Source organism: Phascolarctos cinereus, unplaced genomic scaffold (genome assembly GCF_003287225.1).
Source record: "Phascolarctos cinereus isolate Bilbo 61053 unplaced genomic scaffold, phaCin_HiC Scaffold_2;HRSCAF=192, whole genome shotgun sequence".
NCBI classification, from domain to species: Eukaryota; Metazoa; Chordata; class Mammalia; order Diprotodontia; family Phascolarctidae; genus Phascolarctos; species Phascolarctos cinereus.
Window position 1 is genome coordinate 247420886 of NW_027555625.1, and position 19255 is coordinate 247440140.

General features: G+C 44.5%; 1 protein-coding gene across 1 annotated transcript; it reads right to left on the reverse strand.

Moving 5' to 3' along the window:
- Window positions 1–3075: 3075 nt before the first annotated feature.
- On the reverse strand, window positions 3076–10302 carry HRH3 (histamine receptor H3). The gene is given in 4 exon segments (XM_020981510.2): window positions 3076–5623; window positions 5626–5971; window positions 7057–7223; window positions 9755–10302. Coding segments are annotated over 4 exon segments (1287 nt in total). The 5' UTR covers window positions 9996–10302; the 3' UTR covers window positions 3076–5090.
- Between the last annotated feature and the right edge of the window lie 8953 nt (window positions 10303–19255).

A 19255-nucleotide genomic window follows, 5' to 3' on the forward strand; every position in this document is an offset into this window, starting at 1 on the left:
ATTTCCACTAATTACTCTGAGTTCTACCCACCTTGGGACAAAGCAGATGAATTCAATTTGTTTGGGATAAAAAGAGTGCTAATCACTGTTCTGAGTGCATATGCAAGCTTTGAAAATAAATCTTTGTCTACCAGCCTAAGATGCAGGTATACGAGGGGACAGGAGAGTACAGGGTGAGAAATGGTGCAAAATGATTGATTCGTCAACCCTTCAATCTAACCAGTATGTCCTTCTCACTCTCTTTAGGCTCATTTTTACCTCTGCGCCTTTGTTTATCTTCTCCTTGTCTGTACTGTTCTCTCTCTATCCCCATCTACTTCTGTATTTATGGAAAGGGGACGAGTGTCAATGAAAACCCAGTCTTTATAAGCATGTGAAGTGCACTGTCTGGTGAGGAATGCTCCACATGGACTTTGGAGCATGTACAGGTATTCTATAATTGATTCCTTTCCATCTACCTCAAGGTGAAGAAAAGGGATTTTTGATTGGCTGCTGAGTTAGAAATGAGAAAACACTCAGCTTAATGTCTCTCTTTTTTGGTGGTGATTGAAATGGTAATTGCATTAAGCCTCAAAGTGGGGAGAAAAGTAGTAGCAGTAGAGATAAAATGGACTGGGAACTTGGGAGCTTTGAAAGGTGTAAAATGCAAGTTACCAGATGTCCAGCAACTGGACACCATACCAGAGTTTGTTGGCAGCCAAGCCCAGTGAGCAGTGACTTACAGTAGTTTCTGGGGTGCACTGGAGCCAGTTAGAGGTGATCATTAAATGTTCAGTGCGGCATTTACTCCTTGACAAACTACAGGAAACTAGAAATCAGGGTTTGATTCATTGTTCTGTTGATTGACTAGACTTGAGAAAGTGATGGGAAAATATCAATAATGCAGATTAAACATAAAAGTGTAGTACATTGGAGAGCCAGTTGTTAAACATTTACCAGCATATACCTGGTGTTCATCTATTAGTAATGCCACATTCAGAAGTGAACTTGGTAGAGAGAATGCTTTGTAGCAAATGATTTAAGTTTGAGTCCCCAGGGACTTTCTGCAGAGACTGAGGTAATATAGGGAAGATTATGCTCCCAATTTGGAGAAACGCTTTGTAATGTCTGTTCTTGTTTCTAATTAAATACCTTTTTGTAAAAGCCAATTAATATTTAATGATTAAATTAATACTAGGATGCTGATCACTAATTCAACTAATGATACATGGCATATACTGACTGTAACTGGAGATTGATTTTGAAGAGAACACACAGGAATGGTGGTTTGAGCCAAAATTATTAGGAAAGACAAATCTCACGTTTGTGTATTTCCTACTTCAGGGGCTGATATACATCACTTTGATCTGGGCAACCTGCCTCAGTGCAAGTGGAAGTTGGAATACAGACTTATAGAAATCTATATTGGTTACACCTATTTAAGTCCCACTCATAGTTCTAAGACCTGCTAATGCCCCACGTGCTCCATGTATATATATGCACATAGCCTTCTCTGGGTATTCTAACCCACATTTGATCTTCTTTTCAATCTCCTATAGTATTTATTGTTCATTTAATTACTTCAGTATGTAAAACACAGACCCTCAGAGTTGGAAGGGATATCAGAAGTCATCTAATCTAACTTGTACCTGATGATTATCCAGCCTCTGCTTATAGACCTCCAGTGATGGGAACTCATTATCTACTAAAGCAGTTCATTCTAATTTGGGATAGATCTAATCATGAATAGGTGTTTCTTTACGTTGTTATGAAATATGCCTCTTTATAGCTTCTACTGACTGATCCAAATTCCACCCTTTGGGAGCAAACAGAGCAAATTAAACCTTTCTTCCACAATCTTTCTTTTGACCTTCAGATAGTTATCATCTCCCTGACTAAGCCTTTTCTCCTCCAGGAAAAATATTTCTAGTTCCTTCAACCAGTCTTCATATGTTATACTTTCCAATCACCTCACCATCCTGATTGTCCTCTTCTGAGTGCATGTTAGCTTGTCTATCCTAAGATATAGTGGTCAGAATTGGGCACAATGCTGTAGCTGTAGTCTTATCAAGACTGATATAGCAGGACTACTGCCTCCCTTGTTCTGTATGCTATAATAGAAATATGTAATATATAAGAGAAATTAATATTCCTCAAGATGACATGTAGTTTCATCTTTTCATGTATGTCAGTTTTAAGTGGACTATAGGAAACTTAACTTCCCTTGAGTAAAGGAAACCCATTTTCTTCTCTTGTACCCCATGCTAGCATGTAGCACACTGTTTCCAACATCACAGGCATAAGTAAATACCTAACTGTGTGAATGAGTATTATTCCTATTGTTGGGGGTGTCAGGGCTGAGAAGGCTCTTGATAATGTGTGTAGGCTAGTAACTCTAGGTGCTAAGCTTCAGTGTTGGTTTAAATATTCTAACAGATCTCTTCCTCAGGGCCTAATCGTGGTCTTACAGAAGCCATCTGCATCATACAACAACGTGCATCATAGTTTGCTGGGTTTTTTTTTTTAACCATACTTGTGATTTCATTGGCATGTGGAACTTCCAGTGAAGACTCCCTCTACCAATGCAATTCAGCAACTGATCTATAACTTGTAGTCTTAGACAGTTACTTGGGGGCATTAGAAAGTTAAGTGACTTGCCCAGAGTCACATATTCAGTATTTGTCAGAGGCAGGACCTGAAACCAGGTCTTCCTAACTCAGAGGTGCATGGGCTCTTTTTCCACTGGAATATAATACAGCAAACCTAAAGAAATGTGTGTCCTAGATCTATTTTTGCAACTTTAGTCAAAGCTGGGGGAACATTCACAAAATGCTTATTCTTTTATTTTGGTATATGGTTCAAAATATTCTCTGTCTCCCATCTCCCTCCTCCCTCTTAATAGAATGGAAAACTATCCCAGAGAGATGGTCACTTATCCAGAGCCACATAACACATTAGGGGACAAAACTAGGTTTCAAATCCAGATCCCATCCATTACCATCAAGGGATGGGCACTAGACCTGGGGTAAGGTTCCATGTACCAGGAACAGAAATCCAGTGACCCTTGCCTCCCACTGAGCATCAAAAAAGCTTGAATGAATGAAAAAATACACTTTATTGTCACTTCACAGTTTGGCAGTAGTAGCAGCAGCAGAAGCATTGCCAGAAGCAGGAACATGCAAAACAGCTGGTTCAGGCACATGTGAGGGTGACTCAAAGGGCATGCTACCTTTTTTTTTTTTGGATGAGTTATGTCCTGCTTCCTACAAAAATTCCATTGCATGTCATTTGAGTATGATCATTTTCTGTTCTGTCTTGTTCTCTAACCATCCTTAGGTTCTCTAATTCCTTGTCTCCCAAATTAAACAATGAGGCTCCTAGTGAGGAGGGTACTATATCTCTTCTTCCTGCTGTATCAGAACCTTCACGCTGAGGAGCACATGGCTGGTTCAATAAAGACTTGTCAAATGATTACATGTGCTTAGAGTCTGGAGGTCCTTGCTTATAGGGGAGGCTAAGTTAACCATGTTCAAATAGCAACTGTTTTTGTTTTTGTTTTGTTTTTCAAGAAATCATGGCAGTTTTCTCCTGTACCCTTTACTGTCACTACAGGATGTGTTGATATTTTATGTCTTTTCTGAAAATTTTTCCAGACTGCAAATTCCTTGAGCACAGAGATGGTGTCTTATACCTCTTGACCTCTTCCATTGTGACAAGCACAAGTCAGTGTTTGCTGATGGATTGATTGATGTCTCATTGAAGCCTGATGTAGTTAAATCAACAGAAATAGCCACACCTCAAATTCACTCCCATCACCCATCTTAACTTGGGACTGAACTGTGAAAAGAAGTTAGAGCCATCCAGTAGCCTCAGTGAGATGGACTGATGTCACTAGTTCTATTGCTAGTGCCCAGAACACAATAAATGCAGCATTGCTGCTGAGATCTTATTGGCTTTCATTGGACGGCAGAGTAAGTCCAGCTAAGGAACCAATGATTGAGCAGCCTATGGAGACAGAACATTCCTCAAATCATCTCCAGCTCTTCTGAGACTCTCTAGTCCTCTAGAATGTCTTATTGCTCTTAGAGTGTCTAGTTTCTCTAGAACAGGCTTGTGGCTCATTGGTGGAATGGGGTAGAAGTAGCTCAAAGCTGCCACAGCTCAGACAATGTCAACAGCACAGAGAAAAGAGGATGTGGGAGTCCATGGCTGCCAATCCAGCAGGCTTCATGAGCACTGAGTTCCTTTGATTTTTTTTTTTGTTATCCTTCATTAAATAGTGAAAGAAGGTTGAATTTCACATATATATTTTTTCTTTTTCCTAAAATATCCAGAATGAAAAATACAGCAGAAGCAATAGGCTAAGGTTTCTTTTAGGTCACTTGCCATGATCTGCTTTCTTAAGAATCTCCCAGTGGAAAGAGCAAGAGGGAGGGGTCTATGGAGCTGGGCTAAAGCTAGCGCCTATGGTGGCAGCATATAGAAATATAGAAAGAGTAAGACCAGGCCAGCAGGGGTTGACTGGCTGTTGGGAAAAAAAGTCAGAGAAGTCTAGGGGAGGGCAGAATGTCTGATCATGAAAACACACACACACACACACACACACACACACACACACACACACACACACACACCACTTAAAAAAAAATCCCAACCTGATAAACCTTAAAAAGAGAGAGACAGCTTAATAACACCAACGAGACCCAGAGTATCTGTACTAGAATAACCCCAGCCACCTCCATCTCTTATTTGCTCTCCTGGGAGCAGCTGTTTTAAGCTCAGACTATAAGAACCCATGGGCCAGCTCCTGACAGTGTGAAGCCTTTATGGCTGGCACCAGACTCAAAGGGCAACCTTTGATGGACCAAAATGGGGCATGCAAAAAAAAAAAGCCACGCCATCCCACAGAGACTTGGGGGATGCAGCATTGAAGAGCTGCTTAAGGAACCATAATGGCAACCTGCCCATTTCGCACAAGAAAGTAGTCCATCTCTCCTGACCTCTGCAAGGGCTAACCAGCTACAAATGGGTCCTTCAGTAAGGAACCCCTTACTGCAGTGCTGGCAGCATTACCACTCCCTAGTTGTCCCCACTTTTCCCCCAGCTTTGAATCATTTCCAGCCATGCTCCAGGGAATTGTGGGGCTGGATTTTTAATTTTTTGGGGCAGAGAAGTTTCATGAAGGCTCTGCGGAAACTGTAGTGGCACAGAGGATAAAGAATGGGGTTCACTGCAGAGTTGACCCAGAGCAGCCAGAAGGATGTCTCATACCAGTAATCAGGAATGCAGCGGCCATGGCAGGCAGCCCGAATGATCATTAGGAGGGTGTAGGGGGCCCAGCATAAACCAAAGATGCTCACAATTACTGCCAAAGACTTGGCTACTTTCTTGTCCCTGGATAGCCGGAAGCGTTGGGTAATGCTCTGTGACATCATCTTCATCCTTTTCTCCAGGGATGAGGTGGATGCCGAGGGCTTGTAGCTCCTTTTCAAAGACCTTGGCTTTTCAGGAGCATGGGTGGAACTGTTGGAGCTGGATGTGGGTGAGTCCCGGGCACCATCTGGCTTGTCTGAAGGGTGTGCCTCATACTTGTGAAGGTTCAAGGTCTCCCGAGGCATCTTCTGCTCCCACTCCCAGCACTTCAGGGAGAACTTGGGATTTGTTTCTGACTCATGGTTGAAGAGCCTCCAGGCTCCTCCCGGCCCACATCCAGGCGGTCCCTGGTTCGTTTCTGGATGTTCAGATAGATGCTCAAGTTGAAGAAGGTCACACTGAGGAAGGGTGTGAAGAACTCTAGTGTGGAGGCTGTGATGAGGAAGTACCAGTTGTAGAAAAACTCAGCATAACATTCACCCTCAGGGATGATGCTTCCACCAGACAGGTACTCCCAGCTCAAGATGGCAGGTCCATAGAGTAGGAAGGCCAGCACCCACACCAATACCATCTTCTGTACTGCCTGCCTGGTATTGCCTTGCTGAGCACGGTATGCAACCTGAGGAGAAAAAAAGAAGCCATCTCTGCTGGGCTATCACCCTTAAAACAAGATCATTTCCTTTTTTCGTTGTTTTAAAAGAGTGAAAGCCATTGGATATTAGAACTAGAAGGGACCTTAGTCAAAACCCCCTTATTCTATCTGGGGCAGCGGAGATCCAAAGAAGAGGATTTCACCAGTCAATTCAATGACAGAGTCAGAACTAGAATTCCTGTCTCATAGGTTCCTGTCCTTTTCACTTCCTCACTTTACCAGATTTACTTTGGAATCATCCAGTCCTAGCCTGGGCACCAGGGAGAGAAAACTAGTAGCTTCTTCCACTAAATTCCACTCAATTCAACAAGCTCTGGGGGAAACACTAGGTTTACAAAATGAGATTCTTCCCCTCATAGAGCTTATACTCTAGTAGAGGATATAGCACATTAAACACAGGTAACCATAATACAAAAGTAACTAAGAGAGGTACAAGCAAAGTGGTATGTGAAATCTGAAAGGTCACAGAGGAGGTGATATTTGAAACTGAATGAGAGAAGAGTGCCAGCCACAATGTGAGCAAACAAGAGGCAGTAAATAAATGTTGAATTAAATTGGATCCCCAACTCTTAGAGGCATCTGTTTAAATATTTATCCCCCTATCCCAAAGTTAGAAGTTTAAAAAATGTGTTTCTCCTCTTATTGCAAAACATCATAAGACCATAGGTTTAGAGCTGTGAGGGATACCAGAAGCTATCTAGTCTAACTCCCTCAATTCACAGATGAAAAAATGAAGGCTCCATCCCTAGAGGTAAAGTGACTTGCCTAAGGTCACACAGGTAGTAAGCTTCAGAAATGGGATTTAAACATAGGTAAGTCTGATTCCAGAACTGATGCTCTTTCTGTGCTACCATGCAATAACTTCTGTTGCTTAGCACAGTGGGGTTACCCAATTCTTTCCTTAGATCCTTGAACTATAGGGGTTGCTCATGCCATGGTGAGGCATATGTTTGCCTGGGTTTTCTCTACAATCTCTGGCTCTCTCTTGGAAGTGGTGCGATGAGGCAGCTTCCCACCTCTTCCTTCCAAATAGTTTGAGCCTAGAAACTCACCGCCCTGGTAACAGAGAGAAACCGGTCATAACTGATCAACACAATGTTGAAAACTGAAGAGGTGCAGAGCAGATAGTCAACCACCAGCCACAACTTGCAGAAGCTCCTCCCGAAGGTCCACTTCCCGGTCAGCACATAGGGCACATACAAGGGGATGCAAAAGGCTCCTGGAAGGAAAGAATATAGAAGTTTGGAAAAGGCCCAAGGATCAGGTAGGATTGAGGGGGAAGGAAGAAAGTAGATAAGATGCAAATACAAGGACAGGTCAAGGTGTTCTGCTGGAAAGAGCAATGAACTGTGGAGTCAGAAGATTTGGGTTTGAAAATTAGCTATGATATATATTGGCTACGTGACCATGGGCCAGTGATTTAAACGCCTTTGAGCCCACATTTTCTCCTCTGTAAAATGGGGAATTTTCCTCATATTTCACAGGGTTGTTGTGGGAGGAAATGCTTTGCAAATTTTAAAATGCTATGAAAGATATGAGTTTTAATCATGCTTCTCTATAGGGTCAGGCAGCCACAGGGTTCCCAGGACTTCTTCAGCCTAGTATCCAGTATCCTCTTTTTCATATTTACACTAAGGTCTCTGGAAAGGTCTCTGAATTCAGGACTCAACCACAGAATGGCTAGGGGAACAAGGCTTGAGTCAGTCATCTAGCAGCTAAAAAGAACAAAGTAAGGACCTAGATTGTTTGATAAATGACTGTTGCCCTCTACTGGGGGAGGGGCTGAAGCTTCAGGCCTTGAAGAGCTGAAGTAGATTCTGCTTTACACTATTGTCAGCTCAGTGTTTTCAGGTCCTTGAGATTGGCTGGAGGTTGGAGAAGACACAAAAGGGAGGCAAGCGGGAGAATTTCTTTCTAGCCTACATTTTCCCTGTCAGGGAAAATTAAAAGATAAAGTGACCACCTCTTGCTGTGTCAATGGGAAAAAATACCATCCCAGGTAGCTGAGAATCTATAAGCCCCTTCCTCACCACTGGCATTTAGCCACCACTAAGTTGCCTGGCCCCCTTCCTGCTGCATTTGTCCCATGGCAATAGGTGATAACCATATGGCTGTGGCAGCCTAGAGACCACACCAAGTGTTCTGGCAGGTTTGATGCCTCTGGTCCTCTCCTGCAAGTGGGACTCGAATCTGAAAAGCTCTGCCCCTCCCTCCAGACATTCATCCATGTAAGCCCCTCCCTTCCAGCCAGTAGGAGCAACAGACTCAAGCTTCTCAGACTCCCACACCAGCTGGAGTTTCTCCCCAAACCCATTGTTTCCATGAACAGCAGGGGGAGGAGATCTGTCTCCTCTGTCAGCCAGTCACCAACATTTTTTTCTCACCATTCCCAGAGAGGCACCTCCATGCCTTTCCCTGTCTCCTGCTTTAGGAAGCATCCCCCTCTCCACTTTCATTACTTTGGAAAGTTCTTATTGATTTCCTCTTCTCTTCTGAGACTTGTCCCTTCCCCCACTTTCCCTTCTCACCCATTTAGAACAACCATAAAGAATAGTGCCCTCCTTCTGTTTTCCTAAAACATGTGGACAAAGAATTTTTTTTTAAACTAGGGCCCTGGTCTGGGGTGGAGACATAAAACATCTGTACCTGCTTAATGACTGTGGAGAGAGCCACTGTATACTGTATGTAGAGTTGGAAGACCTGAGTTCTAATTACTACTCATACACTTACTAGTTGTGTGACCTTGGGCAAGTCACTTCATCTTTTCACAACCTACTTCACAGGGTTGTGAGGATCAAATGATGAAGCCCTTTCTAAGCCTATATAAATGTCAAACATTATACAACTTGCTACTGTATCCCTTCTCTCCCTCTTCCTTGCCTCTAGCTTGGAAGTTCAAAGTCTCCCCCTCCCCACAGCTTCCTCCTCTGTAGGAGCAGATAAATGTTAGTATGGCACCCTCGACATCCCCCCCCCATCCCTACTACAATTGCTTGGCAGCTTCAAAGAGGAGTAAGGGTGAGAGAAGCATCTATCTACCCCCCCCATTCAGAAGCAAAGGCCAGTGATATTTTTCCCAGTGACAAGCACACTCACATGTTTTATATCTCAAGAAATGGAAGAGATGCTAGATAGATCCACGGCACAATTTCACTGTTTCAGTTCCTCCAGTTACTGGGGTGGAGGGGGCACCAAGTCGTCTCCCCTCCCCCATAAGTCTGTGGTTTCTGATACCTAAATTTCTCTAAGTTTTCTCGCCTTTTCTCCCAGCAGGAAAGAAGTGGAACTAGCGCAGGGAACCTCCGCCTGCATCTTCCCATCCAGGCCCTTCTGTCCCAAATTTCCAGAACCCTTGCTCTTCTGCTCTTGCCAGTGTCCTACTCAACTTCACCCAGGTAGTGCATAAGACTCAGCACAGAGGACTCCGGGAAGACTTGGGGAATCTTACCGTAGGGATCCTAGTTACTATTTTCTCCCTTTCTCCAGTTGCCCTATGTCCTTTGCTCCCAAGGGTCCTATAAACCTACTGCTTGTACATCTTTCCCAGGAGGCCCCAGCCTCAATGCTGCCCCTAACCTTCATCTTGCACCAGGGTCCAAGGCCACACACATAGCCCCAGGCCTGCACTCAACGTGTCACACCCTTCCCACAGCAGCTTCAGCTCGAAGAAGCCCTCCCTCCCTGAGGTCTTCAGCCCCCGCTGGTTGGTCACTTGCCCCACTCCCACTACCCAGGGTGGGTGTACTTTACCTACTAGGAAATCAGAGATGGCCAAATTGAGGAGAAAGAAGTTGTTCTGTGTGCGGAGGCTGGAGTCCACCACGAAGGCCAGCATGACCAGCGCGTTGCCCACCACTGTTGCCACGATCAGCAGCGCCATCAGCACAGCCAGGACCACGGTCCAGGCAGCAGAGAAGCCAGGCGCTGCCGCCTCTCCAGCGCTCGGCCCCCAAGACACATTGAGGGCCCCGTCGGGCAGGGTGCGTTCCATGGCAGGCTGAGAGAGCGCCACCTCATGCACCCCCAGGCCCACGGGATGGAGGGAGCCCGGCCTCGAAGAGCAGAACCTACACACTTCTAGGGTATGGGCCAGTCAGCTGCACGCGGGCCAAATGGGGTGGAGGGTGGTGGCAACAGGTGTCTCCAAGGCGCGGTGTCTTGGCGATGCTGTACCCTCTTTGGGCTGCTAGGGGCTAAGACTCGGGCTCCGCCTCCCGCCACTTGGTGACCGCAGCCCCGCCTCGTCTGGCTCCGCAGCTTCTGGCAGAGGTGGGCCAGAGAGGGTCAGGAAGGCTCAGCAATCTAAGGCGAGAGAGGAAGGGGGAAGGGAACCTGAGTGTGCTGGGCACTCCAAGTGGCCAGAGCAGGGTTGGAGGGAGTGACCGTACACCCGGAGCTGCACGCTTCCTCCCTTCCCCCACTAACTGCTGGTCCCTAAGCCTAGAGAAGCGCCCCTCCCCCCTCACGGTTTGGCAGTGCAACTGGGGAAGCGACCCTTCACAGCCTGTTGTGTACCAGGCTGAGTACCCTCTCACTGCGTATCCTTGCACTAGGCTGAGAGCCCCCTCGACTGTCCGCATGTGCATCGAGCTAAGCACTCTCCTTACCGTCTGCGTGTGCACGGTGCTGAGGCCCCCCCTCATTGTCTGCTAGTATATGAGGCTGAGCTTCCCCGCCCCTTACAGTCTGCCACTGCACGAGGCTGAGCACTCTCCCCACTGTCTGCGGGTGCACCGAACTGAGGGCCCCCCTCACTGCTCGTGCACCGAGCTGAGAGCCCCTCTTACTGTCTGCTGGTGCATCGTGCAATGTTCCCCGTTACTGTCTGCAGGTGCACAGGTCTGAGCTTCCCTTTTGCACTGTTCGGAGGCACCGACCTGAGCTGCACTCACTGTCTGCTGGTGCACCGGCTGAACACCCTCCTTACTTCCTATACCCGCGCCAGACTGAGCGCCCCTCACTACCTGCCCTGGAACTGGGTTGAGCGCTCCCCTCGCCGGCAGCCAGTGCGCTCGGGCGGAGCGCGGAGCAAGAGTGCGCTCTCAGCCTGCTTCTGAGCCCACAAGCTCACCCCAACCCCCCACCCCCAACTCGTCCCAGCAGCCTCTTCCATTGGCTGCGGCGCGCTGCTCAGGCACGCCGCCCGCCTGGCTCTCCTCTCTTCGCCCCACCCAATAAGCAGAGCCAGCCAGAGAGAATAGGGAGGAGCAGAGAGGGCCGGGAACCCTGGACAGCTCCCCACAGTCCTAGTTAGGTTTCGGCCGGCAGTTGCCTTCCAAGACTCAGGACCCCAGGAAGACTCAGCTGGGCTGTGTTCCCAGGGATTCCAGAGTAGAGATGTGTTAGAGAATGCCTATGGGGGCTTTATGTATAACCCCTCCTCAAGTTCTCCCTGTGTCTGAGTGCCAGGACGGAAACCCTAGGCCTCTCCCCCAGGGTCCACGGTTCTGTGGCTACGGGTGCACCAGCACCACGGTCACAGAATGAGAGTACACTGAAGCTCCGCATCAAAATATGTTCCTCCCCCAGCCCCTCTCTCACTTCTACCCTCCACCGACTGTGTGTATGTAAGGGGGGGAGGGGGTCAATCATCGTCTCTTCTCCCTTCTTCCATTCTAACTTCCCCCTCACTCCACAACCTGATCCCTAGACCGCCTTCGAAGGAGGTCCGGGAGCCCCAGCTTATCCTGTGTCCTCTCCTGTGTCTCCTATTTCACTCACGCACACTCAGCAGATGGGATCCAGCTGTGACTCCAACAGCTGCATCTGAAGTTGGAGAAGGTGAACAGAAGGCTCATTTCCCTTTTTTTACTTTTATTTTTGATGGGGGATAGGGGTATCAGGAAGTCACTAGTGGCCGCCGGGTAGAGTAGAAGGTGGTGAAAAAATAAAGGAGACCTGAGATGTCTAAAACAGGAAAGATTCGTTCATCCCTCCCCCCCTTCAATGTTTCATTTCTGAGGGGAGAATCATTACCACTAGTGGAGCAATGTGAGCTCATCCCTTCCTTGGGATTGGAGATCTGGCTGCTGCGCAGACACCCTCACACCCAGCTCCGATTCTCCCCGGCAGACTCAGGACAGCCTGATCCACTGTTCCTACTGCTCGGTGTTTCCTTCTCCAAAGGCCCTGGATCTTCAAGCCTCACAAAGTCCTCAAACCCACACCTGCCTGTTCCTCACTCCCAAATCTGACAGGAAAGCCTCCCCAGGCTCCCACAGGGAGCTCAGGAATGAAATGGAACTTCTTGTTCCTTGTTCTCTGCTACAGCCTTGCCTTATGACTTGGGGGTGGAAAGGGGAGTAACTTCCTCCTTTGGGTCTCAGTTTCCTTGTGTATAAGAATGAATGATTGGAAAGATGATCTCTTCCAAGCTTTACCATTCTGTCTTTCTCTGGCTTATTGCTTCCCTCCAGCTCTTGCCATTGGAGAGAAAAAGCAAATTTGGATATGAGGAAGGAGTTGCTGATCTTGACTATAGGAGTAGTGGCAGGAGAGAGGGGATCCCTTGCCTCCCTTCCCACCCTCACCTCCTCCTACACAGCTACTGGCCCAACTAAGCTGCTCCTGTAGCGACCCAGATCTCTGGCTGCTCTCCCTTTCACCAAGATGGAGCCAGGCCCTGTTATTCCCCTGATACTTCAAGCTTGCTCCTCACATCCCATTGCTTGCTTTAGGATAGGCAACAGCACAAGAAAAAGACCGGAGGTCATTGCCAAGTACCGACAGGTGAGGTCACTGTGAGCTAGTCAACCTGAGGCTTTGGGATTAACCACAGTGATAGGGAGCCAGCCCTCCACTGCAGACATGAGGAAACACACTGAGACCCAGAAAAATTATGGAGGGAGGAGAAAGTGTGAGAAAGAGTGTGAGGAGGGAGAGAGGGAGAGGGGGAAAGAGAGAGAGAGAGAGAAAGAGAGAGAGAGAGAGAGAGAGAGAGAGAGAGAGACAGACAGACAGACAGACACAGACAGAAACAGAGATACAGAGACAGAGAGACAGAGAGTGCTTTGTGAACATATACACAAGCCAGAGACACACATAGAGAGAAGCATGTGCACACTTAAAAGCAGACATACAGAGACTGCCCAATGCACACACAACAGATAGGTAAGCAGACTGATATCTAAAAAGGTAAGTACAGACATACTTAGTATTTGGCCTCTCATCCTCTTCCCAACCATATTTGATTTGTGTTTTTAAAGGGGATAAATTAAACTTTTGTTTTTCCTTCTTCCCTCTTTCCCCTCTTCTCTGGGTTCCCCCCACCCCCACCCCTTGCACAATCTGATTCTTTCTTTGACCAGACTGTATTGAAGTCATGGCTTTGAGAAACCACTGAAGGTAGCAGTGGTGGGGACTAAGGGTTGGGGAGTAGAATGGAGGGCTGGGTGAAGGACGAACTAGAGGAGCATCTGGAAGCAAGCCTAGGAAAAAGGGCAGCAGGTAGGGGAAGATGGACAATTTGCCTCAGGAAGAGTAAACAATTCCCCAGCTTTCTAAAGGCTCTCACAGCCTTCTTTAGAAATATAAATTGTTGGGGCAGCTAGATGGCACAGTGAATAGAGCTCAGGCCTTGGAGTCAGGAGTACCTGACTTCAAATCTGGCCTCAGACACTTTACATTTACTGGTTGTGTGACCCTGGGCAAGTCACTTAACCCCAATTACCTCACCAAGGGAAAAAAAAATAGAAATATGAATTGTTCACTGGGATAGTCAATTTGGTTCTCTGAGTTGGGAAAGATTTCCTGTGTCTTTGACTCTCTCCCTTGTCTGAAGCCTGCACCTCTTCTGTGGGGCCCTGGTAAGCAGAGCATGTGGATGCCTGGTTTGCCATTCTAGTAGATTATCCCCTTATCCTTTTGGGAAGGGGGAGATAAGACCTCAGCTCTGGACCCCTCCATCCTTTATCTCCACTTTTCTTCCACTTGTTGGACAATCAGTACTTAATTCTTGCATCCCATGCTCTAGGCTGTAGGGGAGATAATGCTGATCCTTTCATTCCTATCAGAGACACAAGACATTTTTACACAAAATCACATTTTACACAAAATCTGCCACTTATGGCAGAGCCGGATTTGAAAACTTACCCTCTGTCTCCAAACCCAGAACTCTTTCCACTTGGCCATGCTAAAAGAACCTTAGATAGTCATGTTGTCTAATCCACACATTTTATAGATAAGGCAACTGAAGAACTAAGAATTTAAATGACTTATCCAAAGTCACAAAGGTAGTAAATAGCAGGGCTAGAGAATTTGAACCTAGGTCGTCTGTCTCCCAACTAGGTTGTAAATTCCCTATGAGCAAGAACTGTGTCCTCTATCTATCCCCCCTAGGACCTGGAACAGGGCTATGCACTGTTACAAAATGAGAGATCACAAAAGACAGTACTCATTTGCATGGTTTTGATTATATATAGTCAGAAGCCAGAGGACAGGAAGATAGATTTAAAGGGGGGATGTTTAGAGTCTTATTTCACATTACTCCTTTGCTTAATCTTTTTTTTCCCAACTATCTGACTATTCCAATGTCTTACCCCATTTTACCTCTTCCATACTCTCTCCCCACTCAATTCATAAACTCAAACTATTTTCCATGGCTGTAATGGACTCCTCTTCTCCCTCTATTGAAATCTCTTTCTTCTTTCAAGGCCCCAACTCAGATACCACCACTTCATGAACCTTTCTCCAAGTTCCCAGACAGGAATGATCTTGTTGTTCAGTCATTTTCAGTTGTGTCTGACTCTTCATGACCCCATTTGGGGTTTTGTTGGCAAAGATACTAGAATAGTTATTCACTTCCTTCTCCAGCTCATTTGACAGATGAGAAAACTGAGTCAAACAGGGTTAAGTGACTTTACATGGGTCACACAGCTAGTATGTGTCTGAGGCCACTGTGCCACCTACCTGCCCAAGGAATGATCTACCCCTTCCCAAAGTTGCCTTCCTCTCTGTTTGACCTGTTCTAAGCATTTGTCACATTAGAAAGAATTTCCTCCTCAAATTTTCACAGATCACTTTGTCTGGATCTCTCCCTTGTTTCTCTATCATATTCTACTTTGTATTATACTTCTTTGTACATATGATATCCTCCTAGAAGACTGTAAGCTCCTTTAGGGCAAGAACCATGCTACTTAAAAAAAATTGTCTCTTCCTGATTATCATTGGGTCTTACATGAAATGAGCATTTGATAAATATTTGTTGAATGGGTGAATGTATTTAGACATGTGCCTTTTTCCACACCCTCAGCCCCCAAATAAACAATGCATTCTTGTAGGCAGAGATGATGTCACTTTTCATTTTTATACCTGCAGGATCTTGTACAATGCCTTGTGCATAATAGGCACTAAATCAATGTCTAATCTAATTTAATTGAATCTTACTGATAAACATGAATTCAACTCCTTCAGGTGTACATATATCCATGTCCCTCTCTGCTGATCCTTGGCTTGAATCTGGCTGCTCCCCAGTTGGTAACATCTCACTTCTCAGGAATGTATCTATCTGGCAATCTCACACAAAAAAAAATCAAATGAGAACTAGTACTAAGAATCACAAAATATTATTGTTAAAAGGGCACTTAGAGGCCATCTAGTCCAGAACAATTTCCTCTAAAGGATCTCTGAAAAATAGTCATTCAGCCTTTGTTTAAAAACTTCTATTAAGGAGAAACCCATTATTTTCTAAAATAGTTCATTCCACATTGGGATGGCTTTAAGGATTAAGTGTTTATTTATTATTTACTGTAAATTTAAATCTTCCTCTATACAGTTTGTACCCACTGGTGCTAGTTTTGTTCTCTGGTGCAAAATAAGTTTAAACATTCTCCCACATGACAGCCCTTCAAAAACTTGAAGACTGCCTTCATGTCCCACCCCTCTGCCTAGCCTAGATCTTAGTTCTTCAGGCTAAACAAGCAATATTATTTCCTTCAATCAATCCTAATATGACAAGAACTCAAAACTCTTCACAATCCTGGTTGCCTCTTGTCTGAAAGCTAACTAAGTTATCAATATCTTTCCTAAAATGTGGCAACCAGTACTGAACACAATACTCTCCATGTGGAAGCTATGCCTTTCTTAATACCACTCAGATTGCATTAGGTTTCTTGGTAACAATGTCATGCTGTTGATTCATAAGAAGCTTGCAGTCCACCCAAACCCCCATATTTTCTGTGTATGAGATATTTTCAAACTATGCCCCTCCCAGCATGTACTTGTAAAATTTATTTTTAAAAATATCAATTGTAAGATTTTGTATTTATATATGCATTTATACGGGTATAAATCTTAATCTTATTCATTTTGACCCATTTTTAACCTTTTGAGATATTTTTGAATCCTAACTCTGTCAACAGGGGTGTAATCTATCCCTTCTAATTTTGCCATCTGCAAATTTGATAAGCATGCCCTCTATGTTGAACAACCAGAATTGTGTCACAGAATCCATGTTCTAAAGCCTATGAACTTTTCTCATAGAAGAAGCCCTCATAGATGATTATCTCTTATTTTAACGCAATTCTAATACACTTGGCTGAGTCCTGGAATACAATCTGGATACAGGTTCTGTTTTTCTTCTGCCATCAACTATAAACTTGGGCAAATTAATTCCCTTCAAAATACTTTCCCCTAAATACTTGGCCCTCACTTTCCTTGTCTGTAAAATAATGTTTTCACATAGGGTTTCTGTGGTCTCTCCTAGCTTTGTTATCCTATGTTTCTAAGCTCAAAGCTTGGCCAAGGGGCAGATAAAAGTCTGAGCAGTATGTCAGGCTCTAGAGAGATTGAGGACCGTGGTTAGAACCAGGGACAGTTCCCAGTGAAACATTTTAGCTGCAATTTAAAGCAACTGTATAGTTTTTGTTTTTCTTGGACAGCTCTTGTCTTTCCCTATTCTGACCTTTTATTGAAGGGGTCCTCTCCTTTGGCTTTAAGGGCCAATATTTTAAGACAAGTTTTGATCCTCTGTTAAAAAGGTTATATTCTAATAAACCAAGCAGCCTGTCTTAGGTTGTCTGGCAATGCAGCCTTCTCTGGGGTCCTCTTGAGATAACAAATTCCCCTGGTAAATGTCTCACTTTAAGTCATTAACAACTCAGTCAGTACACATTTATCTGGTATTTTTCTTTCCTAGCATGAGGAAACTACCTACATGAGTCAAAGAAAAACCTCAACAACTTCTCATGTGCCACATTTCAGGAGGGAGTTGGAAGCCTGGAGCAAGTCAAAAGAGGGGTTAGAAGGATGATGATGATAAGAGGATTAGAATTCCTGTCTTATGGATAAGTTAACAAAACTGAGACTGTTTAGCTTGTAAAATGGAATCATAGCAGAAATATAATTTCTGTCTCCAAATATCTAAGGGGCTATCATGTGGAAGATTCTAGATTTGTTTTGTTTGGTAACAAAGAGCAGTCTTTGAACTAATAAGTAGAGAGAGCAGGGAGGCAGATTTTAGCTCAACATGAGAAAGAATCCACTAACAATTTGAACAGTCTAACAGACTATCTAAAGAGGGTAGTAAGTTCCTTGTTACTTGTATTTATGTACCTTATTACAAGTATTTAAACAGAATATGAATGTTTACCTGTCATAGATGCTGCAAACAGGATTTCTGCACAAGAGAGGAGGTTGGACTAAATGGACTTAAAGGTTCCTTTTAAGGTGGGGAATTCTATAATTCTATGAGTTTCACAGTTGTGATGAGGGGCATTTCTGAGAAATGCATAACTTCATGGAAGGACTCCCCAGTTCAGCAGGCTAGGGCCCTAGTAGGAATAGAATCTCAGAATTAGAAGCTAAGAGTTTGAAGGAAGCTAAAACAGTATCTAAGCCAACCTATCCCTGAGCCCTCCACAATTTTCCTGACAGGAGGTCATCTAACCTTGGTTTGGTCACTAATTGGGCTCTTTCTTTTCCTTACCAATCAGGAAAGTACACAAGCAGGAAATAAGGACAATGCTCCAGGATCTCAGTACATCCACCTTTGATGAAGTGAAAAATAGAAAAAAAAAATCCAGCAAAAAAAATCCAGACAGCTGCTCTGCCTGACTTCTGATCCCAGGGAGCTATGCTCTTTATGACCCCATCATCCTGAGCTGAAGGGAAGCTGATAAGGGGGAGGAACCACTCTATCTGGCAAGTTGCTGTGGCCCCCACAGTCACCAAACCTTCTTTCATGAGTACACACAGAATTGGCAGTGGGTACAGAGGGAGACTTTGGCCTTTCTTTATGTCATTTTGACTCTTCACATCAAATGGACAACAGCTGGATAAGGATGACTCAGAGTGAAGAAAACTCATTGTTCTTTGTCAAGTTGAAAAGAGCAGGCAAAAAGTTAATGGCCATAGAAGAGATGATAGGCAATGTTTGACTTTATGTGCCAATAATTCAGATCAGCAAAGTCCAAGTCTTTCATCTTTGGCCTTCAAACTCACTATTTGATTCCTCACTCACTATCCTATACCCCCATGAAGTTTAGCCAAATTCATTTTGGAAATGAGTCTGCCTTCTCCTGGCAGAAAGTAGGAGAGGAAAGGGAAGAGGTCATAGGGTCATAAAATTGTAGATTTAGAGGTAGAAGGGACCTCAGAAGCCATCTAATCTTCTAGGGAGAAGAAAGAGCAGGAAGAGATTTTTTTCTACTGGATTCTTGACTAGTTAAGCTGACCAGTGACCACAGCTGTAAATAGTAAAATTGCTTCAACAATGACTGATTTTGATGTTTTACACATATGTCTAGGTTCTAACATAATTTGGAAATCCTCACTTTAAATAATTCAGTACTTCTGTCAGAAGCTTCTTTAGAGTGATCATTTAGTTCAATGATTTGAAGCAGTGGTGGTGGTGGGACTTTTATTATTCCTCCAAGAAAAAGTATTTTAAAAACTTAACTGACTGGAAGATTCTCAGGAAATCTTATTCTAAAAGTAAGGCAAGTTAATTTCAGCTAATACATAGAAGAAAATTCTAACACTATTTAATGTTTTTGAAATCAGTGGTTTCAATTATAAATGTTAGGATGTCAACATATATAGGGGCTAGTTTAATAACAGCATTTTCAAGTGAAAGATAAAATAATACCACTAGTATTAGCCTATTGCCCTTCCGATTTGCAAGCCTGTATACAAGCTCATCATTTCATAGATGAGGAAACTAAGGTCCAAAGAGATTAAGTGAATTGCCAAGGGTTACCCAGATAATAAATAGCAGAGCAAGTATTCAAGCCTAGAGTTGTAACCAGGGAAGAG